This window comes from Xenopus tropicalis, chromosome 4 (genome assembly GCF_000004195.4).
Source record: "Xenopus tropicalis strain Nigerian chromosome 4, UCB_Xtro_10.0, whole genome shotgun sequence".
NCBI lineage: Eukaryota > Metazoa > Chordata > Amphibia > Anura > Pipidae > Xenopus > Xenopus tropicalis.
Window position 1 is genome coordinate 100,402,726 of NC_030680.2, and position 12,627 is coordinate 100,415,352.

Here is a 12,627-nt window from a genome sequence, read left to right on the forward strand (position 1 = left end):
CAGGCATTCCATATAATAGATCCCTATACCACTGTAATGCCTTGCAAAGTTGTCTGACGGGCAGGATAATGCAATCAGAAAGGCTCAAATGTACCAGTTCCAGCAATATTTTTCTTTAAATGTCATTAATAAACGTATATTAAATTCATACGTTGCCTAAACGGTTTAATTTTGTAACGTTACATTAATGATTAACTTGCTCTTCATTACTACAAACCCATGCTGCTTTGTACAAATATCTGCCAGTGTTTTATCACACTGGTGGCTTAAGGCACACGAAAACTGTTCGGTAGCCTACGGTGTCCACTTGCATTTTCTCTCCAACTGAATAGGATTATGGGTAAAACATGCAATGTTTCTTCCAATCTAAATTAATTTCACTGTTATTAAAAGCACCACTGTTTTTACATTTGTTCCCGATTCTAAAATAATTCCATAATGTGTGATTCCATTTTTATTTTGCCCCTATGGGGAGTTATAAATGCCTTACATGTGCTAAATGTTTTACATTTTATTAAAGGTTGTCATAGAATCAAGACAAATTATAAATTTTTAAACTAGTCTGTTCATTTTATCCTTCTGTTATTGTAAACCTCATGTCTCTCTACTGGAGAGTGGGAAACCTATGAAATCAGCTTTACACAAATCTGGAATCTTTTGAATCTACTCTCTTGTGTGTACATTTAAGCCAAACCATTTCATTCAGTATATATTTAGGTGTCATTTATCCTGTAAGAATCTGGACCTGGGGGTGATCTCAAGCTGCACAGCACTGATAAGCAATGCTGTAAATATATATATATATATATATATATATATTTTATTTTTTTTTAAATCATTTTTTTATTACCTTCAGTTTTGGCAGGCGTTTGATTGTTTTTAGTGGACGCAGCACCCGTAACACACGTAGAGACTTAATGGTTTTGATGTCCCGGCCTTTGTTAGTCCTATGATATATACAACAAATAGATTAGAAACTGGCAAAGAAAGAAATATTAGCTCATGGTTCATATGTCTCAAACAGGATGACTGCCAGACACATCTACATTAGACAAAGAGCCAAGATACAGCCTGCAACCCTGCTGTAACATGAAGGGAAATAGATGGCATAAAAATGTACAGTTATGTTCAATGAGATGAAATAAAACAGTAGTGGTAAATGCTGCTGGATTTGTTCTGCATCACCCTTGTGGCACATCTTTACATAAAATGGACACAGGAGTATTTAGCAGAAGGATAGATGTGTTATTATCTTTAAACACAATGCGCTATAGTGAGAACAAGAGCTAAAATGGCGAGATTTATCAATTCTACAGGAAGATACATTTAAGTGCATATTTACCCCAAAACATTCCTGTGCGAGATCCAATAAATGAGCATCAGTTATTTAGGATAGAAAGTGAGAAAAGGAACAGGTAAGAATAACACAGGCACTTCGGACTAAGCATATTACACCATTAAACACTAGAGGTAGGACGGATACAAACACAAACACAAACACCCAGGAAAAGGCTCAACTTACGCTAAGGCAAACGCAATTAAGGCTCCCACAACAACAACAAAATCCAAGATGTTCCATAGGTCACGAAAGTAGGAGCCCTCGTGTAAAATCAAACCTTGGTCAATCATCTGTGGGAAAGACAGGTGCCTGAGTGCCAAGTGCCAACATGAAGACCCAGGACTGTAGATAATTACACCTTACTGATGAGATGATGTTAAAAGGATGGATCAATGGTTGGACGGCAAACCTCTCATACGTGTACAAAATAGCTCTTTGCAATAGCTAGGAAATGTTTATAGCTACAATATGGCTTTTTTACACACACTGATTGATTTTTTTTCCCAACAATTTGCACAATTTTTGGGACATCGGGCCAATTCCACACAGTGGAAATAGTAGGAAACTTTTGGTGTGATGAGAGACTGATTGGCTTGGCAACTAGATTACTAGTAAAAAAAAGATGCATGTATGTATATGTATTTAACACTCCTGGACTTATTTGTTAGCATTTGATACCAGTTAATGCCATTCCTACCTTTATAATCATCTCAAAAGTGAAGACCCCTGTGAAAACATAGTCAAAATAGCGAAGAACCTGAAGAAGAACAGAAGTAGATGTCAGAGTAAATATCTCAATTTAAAGGGGTGGTTAACCTTTAACTTAACTTTTAGCAACTTTACAATAGGTCTTCATTATTTTTTTATAATGTTTGGATTATTTGCCTACCTTTTGTACCTAACTTTCAAATGGGGGTCACTGCCCCGGAAGCCAAAAACAATTGCTCGGTAAACCTACAATTTTATTATTAAAATGAAAAATGATGACCAATTGCAAATTGTCACAGAATATCAATGTCTACTCTACATCATGCTAAAAGTTAATTTAAAGGTGAACAACCCCTTTAATTATTGTAAAAAGTCATAACACTGACATGGAATCTGTAATAGGAAAAAGACAGTTTATTTTGTGGCCAGTGAAGAGGCTGGTCGCTATAAAGTCATAAATACACTTGATGGAACAGCTGGGAAGGCAGGAGGTATATGCAAGTATTTTCACTCACTTTGTTGCGGTCCGAGTTGGTCAGTACAGGGTCCTCCGCTGCTAAGGCTATACTACTTGCTGCTATTACCAGCAGGATGCTCATCTCAAAGTATCGTAGGTTAACAATGTAATGACATACTTTTCTTATGCTATAATACAAACAAACAAAGGTCTGCAAATAAGAAGGCTGTTGTCAAAACTAAAAAAGAGAGTTTTATCTGACAGATTCCTCTCTCTCTATATATATATATTCATTACAGGGAAAATTATGAATCCAAAGCAAAAATGCTGACAGAGTAAAAAGGCTCCCCACCACACAGACACATACAAATAGCAAGGACAATAGTCTTCTAAACAAAATGTGCATATATGAAAGAACACTCACAAAACAACAAATCTAGGCAACCATAACTGCAGGAACTGCAAACTTTCAAGGGTCTGCTGTTGGGAATTCTAGTAAAACCCAGGAAGGGTTACATTGTAGGAAAAAGACTCTTGGAATTGTCCTAGACAATTGATCTTTAATAGATTGTAAGCTCTCCAGAGCAGGGACCCTGAGTAGTTATTTTCACTGTCTAATTTATAATAACTATACCTCTGTGTCTACATTTGTAAAGCACGGAATATACTGGTGGTGCTATTTAAATAGATAAATACAATACTCTTTGCACTGCAGTAGACACAGAGATGCCAGCAACCCACTGTATGAAGCTCTCTGAATTCTTCCCAAATATAACTATCCAGCCTATTTCAACTTCCACTGCATTCATTATCTTTGAACTTGGCGACCATCTCCCTATTTCTATTCTTACATTTTCCTACCCTAGGGATGGCACCTTCTAACTAAGTAGTATGTAACTAAGTAGTATGGCATCCCATGATTTCTGATCATTTTTCCCAAGCTCTGACATCATCTTAATTGTATGCTTTTCCTTTACTTCTGCTTCCTCACAACTTCAAAACAGCTCATGGCTATAATTGCTGCAAAAATGTTCTGCAGATAATTTTTGGTCCCTTCTTAAGATATTAAGAGCAATAATAATAATTGAGGGAGAACACAAGTCTTAAATAAATACTATACATAAAAGACAGGTAAACAGCAACTCTTACAAGATTCAGACATACAGACGTACGGATTGGTGGAGCTGAAGATGAGCATTGAACTGTACGGTACAATGGCTTTGGGGGACTCCAACAATTTCTCTTTTCTTTTTATAGTTCTTTCTTCTCCATCCTCAGCTTCCTCCTCTTCTTTTTCTTGCTGCGAAGACCCAAAGTTGACTTCTCCATCCCTGCCTTCACTCACTGTAAAAAGTCATATGCCAGAGGGTCAAAAAGTAGCAATTTTCATTGAGGGAATCAATTAGAATAATTGGCATATAATGGAGAAACATTTTGGCAGATCATAAACAGCCAATCTGTGTCCCTTTAGATGTTATAGAACTGCAATTCCATTCTTTCCCCAACAGCTGGAGAATCCTAGGAATTGTAGTTAAACAAATACTGGAGGGCAGCAGTTTTGACATCCCTAAGGGACATTTGCTTAAATATGGGGTGAAACTAAACAGAAAACAGAGATATACAGAGAGTGAGACGAGTCCTCACTCTGTACCACGGTGCAGTCGGTGGGCATTCCAGTATCTGGTAAGGTAATGACGGTGCTCTCTGTGACTCTCTCGGTGCTGCTGGACACATCTGGCAAACTGCAGCTGGTTGGATTAGGGCTTTCCTGGCTCTGAATGCTGCCCAACAGAGCCTGCTCACTGCAATCCAAATCAGGAGGGCTACTGTCCTTCTCTTGGCTGTTCACATCCTGCAGGGGTGTATCGTTCAAGGCAATACCCTCACAACCCAAAGTCCTGATATTTCTTCCAAGCCAAAACAATGGTAGGACATATAAAAAAAAAAGATTTAATTTTGAGAAAAGGATTGAAGGAGATTAGATGGTATAAAACAAAAAAGTGCTTTTAAGTTTAAAAGTAGGAAAAATAAAGCTAGGGATAAATGTCAATATGGAGAGCCTGCTTTGCTGCTATGATCATTTTCTTCATAAAAATCCACCTGGCAAATTAACAGGACGATACCATGCATATACACTGTAGGAACCCAGATTCCGTGGGCTAAAAGTCAAGATTGATCAAACAACTATTTGCAAGATTAGGTGGCAAATTTATCAAAATATGAGAAACTTTCTCTATTTTTGTCACTTGACCTCATCAGTGAGAAATATCAGATATCTTGTCTCTTTTTTTGTAATATATTTAATTATTCTTGGGTGTGATGATGTCTGAGGAAATATATTTTGATATGCACGAGGTTTCTATTAAATGGATTTATTATTTCAACCTGAAAATTTTTAAGCAAATCCACTAATAAAATTATTTACTACATTATGATGTTTCCGATTTTCCCGAATAGTATTGTTATTGGATCTTCTCAAAATCTGAGATATCTGCTCCTCTTTCTGGAGATTAGGGAATTTGCTAACAAAAATGTGTTTTAAAAATGAAAACAACAATATAATAATAAATCAAAGAATTAAATGAAGGATTGCATTAAATTCAGTTAATTTACCAGCATCAGCATGTAAGGATACATTGCATATTGCCTGGCAAATACTTTCATGCTGGAGGCTGCAGTTTATCAGTTTTATTTTCAGTAACAATATAAACTCAGCAAGGATTAAACTAGGTACATGTTACTAATTTTTGCAACCAATACTAAAGTGTTTCGAACAATTATAATCCATTATCCATTATAGCTCATTGCCTTTGTAGACAGGGGATACTGAACAGAAAATAAACAGAAACCTGTTGTGTATCAGGAAAATGTGTCTTACCTGTCCTCGCAATTTCTTGAAGATATACAAATCTTTAGAGGCTCATCATCAACCCCTTTGACTTCTTTGGCTTCTCCATTGCTCTTCTCTTCTGGAATTGTTCTTCCATCCTCTGCAGAGACTTTGTCAAGACCACCTTCTCTGCTTGCTGAGGTACTGTTTGGATTGCTACACTGCTCACGACCTTCAGTTCTAACTCTTCTATGACGGCTGCGTCTCTGACTTTGTCTGCGGCGCATTGCTTCTTCTGGAGTTGTTCCATTTGGCTCAGTGTTTTCAGAATTTCCATGCCTGGACTTCTGGCGCCAGTTTTCCCTGAGATTTCTATTAGAAGGGCTTCCTTCACCTTCTGGTGGTCCTTCAACTGGGTCTATTGCCAGTTTTGCGTCTTGATGCACTTCTTCTTTTTCTGTGTTTTGTTCAGCAGCTTCCTTTGTCTTGCGATAGATACTGGAGTGTGGATTCAATGCTGCCAGTTCTTCACTCTGGAGAGCTTCTTGACTAGACATCTGTATGTGCCTCCTTAGCTGGCTTGTGCGCTGCTCCCATATAGACAATGTGTGCCGTTTTCTGCGCTCCTTCCTAGAAAAAGACAGATGAAACAAAAAATTTAATGCAGGCCCGGGGGTGTGGGAGCCCCTGGGTTGGCAGCACCCTCACACTCCATTCTGACCCTGAACCATATTTAGCATATTTTAGGGAAACAAACAACTTGTTAATAGTAGCTAGAAGGACCATGTGTTTTGTATATGCTCCAACATAGTTAAAAACAACATTAAAAAAAAATGAGATTATAACTACTTATCAATCAATTAGAAATGGCTGCAGTCTTAAGTGAAAATACTATAATATTAGTCTTGAAACAAGACCTTATCAGTGCAAGGTCCTTAAACACCCCCAAACAAGAACCAAGATATTGTTGATGCTGGTATAAATGGAATAAAAGAGCACATTTTGAAGCCCGTTGGAGTACATAGCCCATTTATTGGATATAGAATTTTTGTTTCTCTGCACCAATATTTAGATCTAAATTATATTTATCAAATAAACATAGATATTGTTGTAGCATTTGCAGTACAGAGACAGAGGCATTACTGGTCACCCAGTCCCTAAATGCCCATGTCCAAAGACTGCGTATGTTTGTTATTCGTTAGTCACTTTAGTGCTTGCCCAATCAGGCTGTTCACCTTCTTAGCTGATGGGCTGTATGAATACACAACTTTCTGAGTAGTTGTCCATAACTTGTTTAATGTACAAAACTTAAAATACTGTTACTCATTTTATTACTTTGAGATTGATGGGATGGAATTGTTTTATCAAACTATGATCATTATTTAGCCAAACAAATTTTGTGTCACCTACGGCTTAGAGGTTTACCCCAAAAATATGTGCATTTCCCAGTTAAAACTAACTAATGCCAGGCTAAATCTGAATGTTTTGTCTATCAATACAGGAAATATTTGGCTTGCACAGGGTTTAACTATATCTGTTGTATTATGGCTTAATGTAGGACTGGTATGGACTAAGCAGTAAGTACAGTATGAGGAAGGGCTCTGTTGTATCTACTAGAAAGTTCAGGGTAGAAATAAGACTCACTCAATACATGATGCATTAGGTGCAGACATGGGGCTGACCTCCTTCGCTTTTTGCAGTGCATGCTTCTGATTGAAAGCTTCCTCTTCTTCTTGCTCATCCTAGGTAGAACAATGCCAAAATAAATGAACTACCCACTAATCATAGAGCATTTCAGTTTTATTTTATCTGATTTGTAGCAAAAGTTACTATAGTTTTATAGGGGGACTCCACCCAAACACAAGCTTTTTGAAAAGTAAACATAATTTCAAGGAACTTTGCAATATACATCACTTAAAAAATATGCAGCCTTTTCATGGTTTATTAATGTAATAATATGGTTTGGAACAGTTACCTAAGCCCAGCCCCCTGCAGATCTGGCTGACTACTTTAAGACTCAAAAAAAATGTAACAGTAGTTGACTGTCCTCAGCCTGCCTTCAGCTTGCATCCCCAAATCCCACAATTCTCTGCCATGTGATGTCAATAAGAAAAGTAACAATGCAATGCATTGTGGGTCATGTAGTTCCTGCATGCTGTGTATAAGCAGTGGGGAAGTTGTTACAACTTGTAACATCAATGTTTTAGTCCTTCCTCCTCTGCCAGTATTTCAAATGATTCTGAAAGAGAATAGCTGTTTTGCAGCTGGATTTTAGCATATAAATAATAATAATAAAGTGGTATTTATTCATACTTTTTAAGGGAACAGATTACAGTTAAAAGTATGTGAGTGTATAGATAGGTCAGTATAGGCTGTGTGTGCTGGGTTTACTTGGAAAGGTTAAACTGGATGGACTCTGGTCTTTTTTAAACCCTATATAACAAACTATGTAAATGTATATATATATTAGGGGTTTCTGTGTTGTTTGGGGCTTTTTAACAAATTTTGGTTCGGAAGCTGGAGGTCCCCTTTAAAAATTAGATGTACATTTCCACCCCAGCATGCAACTAAATTTCTGATCTAACCTTACTTCTATTTCAAACAAAGTCATCAGAGCACATGCTCAGCATACTGTAACAATGCTCAATATTCAAACTGTCAAACAAATCTTACCATCACTGCATAAATTCCATTTGCCCAGAGCAGTTAGTTATTCTAAAAAGACCTCATTACCCAGTGATTTAATTCTATTCCATAAGAACAGTCTGCCATAGCAAACAATTCTGCTTTAAAATAGATCTAGTCAAAGGGGAGATCAAAAGAAAAAATAATTAGGCTCCATTGCATACCCACCTTAGTTAACTCCTGTGCATTAGCCAGGTTGTCCACAGCAATGGCAAGAAATACATTTAGCAGTGTGTCTGACAGAGTTAAGAATAACATGCATTCATAAAACAGAGATGCTGTATAGAAGAGAGGGAATATGAGGGTAAAGTAAAAGATTTAGGAACACAGTACAAAGTATTGCCACAAAATTAAAACTATAAGACTGAGTGAGTGTAATTGCTGTACTGAGGAAGGGCAGCCATAAATATAATTGTAAGCAGTAAAAATAATCATTAAAGAATTGGCCTGCATTAGTCTCACTCTAAAGAATGTTAAAGGATATTTTTGTGCTGGCAGGATCACCAACAAAAGTATATAAGGAAATTGCCAAAATGGCTACACATGCCTTTTCACAACTCTGCAGATTAGCTGGAATATGAATATATATTTCACTGATCATTATTCATTTTCAGACGTTATATTCTTGTGATAACTTTTTTCTGCATAGACTAAGGGGCACATTTACTAACCCACGAATGGGCCGAATGCGTCCGATTGTGTTTTTTTCGTAATGATCGGTATTTTGCGATTTTTTCGGAAAATTACCGCAACTTTTTCGTTACCAATATGATTTGTGCGAAAAAACGCGAGTTTTTCGTAGCCATTCCGAAAGTTGCGCAAAATCTGGCGATTTTTTCGTAGCGTTAAAACTTGCGCGAAAAGTTGCGATTTTTTCGTAGCATTAAAACTTGTGCGAAACATCGCGCCTTTTAAGTTTTAACGCTACGAAAAAGGCGCAACTTTTCGCGCAAGTTTTAACGCTACGAAAAAATCGCCAGTTTTTGCGCAACTTTCGGAATGGCTATGGAAAACTCGCGTTTTTTCGCGCAAATCGTATTGGTAACGAAAAAGTCGCGATAATTTCCGAAAAGTCGTAAAGGCGCTGAAAAAATCGCAAAAAATACGAAAAAGTCGCAAAATGTTCGTTTTCCAATCGGAATTTTTCCAATTCGGATTCGAATTCGTGGGTTAGTAAATCAGCCCCTAATACTTCTGTGGAAAGAATTGTAAATAATGGGATACAATTTCCAAAAAGGGTAAGGACAATAAAGTATATGGAAGACCACATTCCGGATCGAACACCACCTTGGGAGCGAATACCATTGTACATCACTTCATTCCAATCCTCTCCTGTCAGAATCTGAATGAATAGAAAAAACAGGATAAAAATGAAACCTAGAGGCACAAATGTCAAATTTGTAGTGTGAGCTGTGTTTTTGTGTCCGGTGGCTCTTCCAGGGAACACATCAAATATCTGTATAAATACTAGTTTTAAATCAGCTGAATGTACTATATAGGGCTGTAAAGGCAATGCATTCTGCAAATACCAGAGTTAAAGGATACAGACATGGAATCTATTATCTAGTGTCCTTGGGAGATGGGTTTTTCAATATAAGGGATCATTCTGTTAGTTGGATCACCATGTTAGCAAATCAAGCAAGAGTAAGCAACTGTTTATGCAAACAATGCACGTTGAGGCATTTTACAGTATTTCTGGTTAACAGATTCAATATTTGCAGTCTGGGATTTTTAAGAAAAACAGGCCCAATATAATTTACGAAAAAAAATAAAAACTTTTTACCTGGAATACAGTCATGATGGCTGCAGGGAATGTATCAAAGTTTGCAGAAGGAGTGCCATCATTAAAATTGAATCTGTAAGTGGGGAAAATATAGAGAAAGATGGAGAAAATATCCATTTTGCCAAAATCTGCCAGTAAATTAAAAAAAGAGGCAGAATAGGAAACTGAAGCACACAAAAATTGTGCACGCTTAAAATAAATGGCATAGACAAAGTCACTTAAATACTAGTAAATAGAATTATTTGAGGTGAACTCCTACGGGTGGAGAAATATTCTATCATTGTTTATTATTTTAAATAAAAAATCTATACTAATGCAATTAAAATCTAGACATGCACTATATATCGTCATTTCCAAAGAAATGTAAAAGCCATTGCAACTATCTATTTAAATCAGTTTGCACTGTGCCAGTTTTACTATCAATCCACTAGTTAGTCGCCTGTCGCCAGGGAAAATTTGCCAGTACTTGCCTATACAGATATTTTAAGCCATTTTGTTAAATAAATGGTCACTACTGTTCAAGGGTGTTTATGATTTAAACTAAATCAGTACTATCGTCAGTTTCTTCAGTTAGGAAATATATAGCGAATAATGTAACCCCCTCTTGTAAAATAAAAGGATATTATAAGTTATAGAGGATTTCTATGACCATATAAAAGATGCTTTTATACAGGCCATGGAACAACAAGATGACTGCTAATATCCTCATATTTTACAACAGGGAATACTTTATTATAATACATAAGTTTCAGTGAGTCATGTGACAGAAATGACTTCTCTAAGCACTGATTATAACTGATGACGTCACCAAGAACAGGATATTTATGTGTATTATAACAGTATAAACTTAGAGCATATTGCATTAGTTAATATGATTTTAATATACAAACAATGCAATATATTTAATTTTCATACTGAGATTGCTTATCTTATATATATGATATATAAGCTTATCTATATAGTTAAATATAGTATATATACAGTATATATATAGTATTGTGAACCAAAATATTTTAATTTAAATCAAGCTTGTCTTCTACCTGCCACCATATAACTGCATTCCAAGGAGAGCAAAAACAACTATGAAGAGGAATAGAAGGAAGAGCAGGCTGATGATGGATTTCATAGAATTCATCAATGATACTACAAGGTTTCGTAGTGAGGCCCAGTATCTGCAAAACATAAAGAACTGTGATTAGAAAACAGAAAAAAGTCTAAAGAAACAGTATTCTGCCATATTTGGACATGATATCTGTAATTTACAGAACTATTTCTTGGAATTTAGAGTTACAAAATGATTGTCTAAGATTTGGGGTGGCACTTTAAAAGATGATTCTTACTTTGTTATTTTGAAGATTCTCAAAAGTCGGAGAGCTCTTAAGACACTGATTCCAAAGGAAGTTCCTGGTCTAAATATGGCCCAAAGTACTTCAAATATACTACCTATTGTGACCTGTGGGAAGAAAAATATATTCCATTAACACCTATTTCTTGAATAGAAAAGAATGATTCTCACATGGGAAATCAACACACATGAGGCTGTGCCTATGAAGGTGCAGGGAGACTTGTTAATAATATAATGAACGCATATAAAGATATTAATATATATGTGTGTATATTCAGTATTGTATTTAGTGATGACAGCAAAACATCTTACCCCGCAATCAAAGCAGTTGAAGGATGAGTGAAAGTAAAGACGTGGACCCATTCCATACATTTTAAAAGCCATCTCCACCAAAAATAACCCAAGAAACAGAAATTCTGCATAGTCTGTAAGAAAGATAACAAAACAATTGCTCCATTTTACATAAAGCTTCTGTTCCACCATTACAATTTATAGTCATCTGCATTTCATAACAACTTGCATTTTAAAATCTAAGTATTTGCTGTAAGCCTGCTTAGCCAGATCACTAGAACTATTACTAATGTAAGCTAACAGGAAAGAAAAGTCTAAACTTACAAAGAACATTTGAGAGCCACAGGGTCTGGTTGTGATGGACAATAGCCACACAGAAAGTGTTAAGTGCTACCACTCCCAGGACCATCCAGTAGAAAACCTGGGATTTGATCATGTGACGAACGGAGACACGCAATAGTTTTTCCTTGTGCCGAAAATATGATGCCCCATCCATTTTGGTACTTTTGATGCTTGCTCTAGCAAGGGGGGTGCCTGATGAACCAATTAAGACAGTTAGTTTAAAAACTTTTTGCATATTTACAGATTTGTTTTGGCTGAAATATTTTATAGGGCTATCTGCTTCAAGCTATCATCAGTGCAAATCAGGTTATTAGTAGGTTTAATTTTCCCATATATATATCACAGCTATCATGGTCAATTTTAATGCTGCTCTTACCAACAGAGGATATGTCAACACAATGGTCCTCAGTAGAGTCCCGGTTCATGGCTTCTGTTCTACTTCGTTTAATGGTTGCTCGCCTAAGAACTTAAATATATTAGAAGTAGTGTTAGACTCTGCCACAATGCAATTTAAATTACAAGTATAAGCAAATGTATAGAAATAATTCTATATGTTTAATATTATGGGTGAGTAATACTGTAGCATGGGCATTATTGTTACCTTCTAAAGCAGAGGTCCCAGAATTTTTGTTTTCTTCTGCCAACATGACTTCCTCTGAATGTAAACATAAACAGAAGAGTGAAAAATGAGTAGTTCCATGGATATGTAAATATATATATCTATAATATATATATATATAGCTGTAGAGCAATTTGCAATTACACTTTTTCTAGCATTGGAATATTTTCTGTAAGCATGAGAATGAATTAAGGGGAAAAGCCTATTCACTTTGGAGATGGAAATGCA

At 36.2% G+C, this 12,627-nt stretch overlaps 1 protein-coding gene across 6 annotated transcripts in view; it reads right to left on the minus strand.

Moving 5' to 3' along the window:
* The window catches only part of cacna1e (calcium channel, voltage-dependent, R type, alpha 1E subunit), a 362,844-nt gene that overhangs the window by 34,247 nt on the left and 315,970 nt on the right, over positions 1-12,627 (minus strand). For 5 of the 6 annotated variants that reach the window (XM_031900983.1, XM_018093597.2, XM_031900981.1 and 2 more), the window contains 18 exons: positions 12,382-12,435; positions 12,157-12,246; positions 11,763-11,972; positions 11,460-11,572; positions 11,143-11,255; positions 10,843-10,974; positions 9,803-9,875; positions 9,244-9,361; positions 8,188-8,255; positions 6,979-7,076; positions 5,383-5,964; positions 4,149-4,411; positions 3,677-3,848; positions 2,563-2,692; positions 2,037-2,096; positions 1,523-1,629; positions 1,343-1,354; positions 851-947 (listed from right to left, as the gene is read on the minus strand). In XM_031900983.1, coding sequence (XP_031756843.1) covers positions 851-947; positions 1,343-1,354; positions 1,523-1,629; positions 2,037-2,096; positions 2,563-2,692; positions 3,677-3,848; positions 4,149-4,411; positions 5,383-5,964; positions 6,979-7,076; positions 8,188-8,255; positions 9,244-9,361; positions 9,803-9,875; positions 10,843-10,974; positions 11,143-11,255; positions 11,460-11,572; positions 11,763-11,972; positions 12,157-12,246; positions 12,382-12,435 — 2,492 coding nt within the window. The remainder of the gene's footprint in view (positions 1-850; positions 948-1,342; positions 1,355-1,522; positions 1,630-2,036; positions 2,097-2,562; positions 2,693-3,676; positions 3,849-4,148; positions 4,412-5,382; positions 5,965-6,978; positions 7,077-8,187; positions 8,256-9,243; positions 9,362-9,802; positions 9,876-10,842; positions 10,975-11,142; positions 11,256-11,459; positions 11,573-11,762; positions 11,973-12,156; positions 12,247-12,381; positions 12,436-12,627) is intronic. The other variant, XM_031900980.1, reaches the window with a different exon arrangement.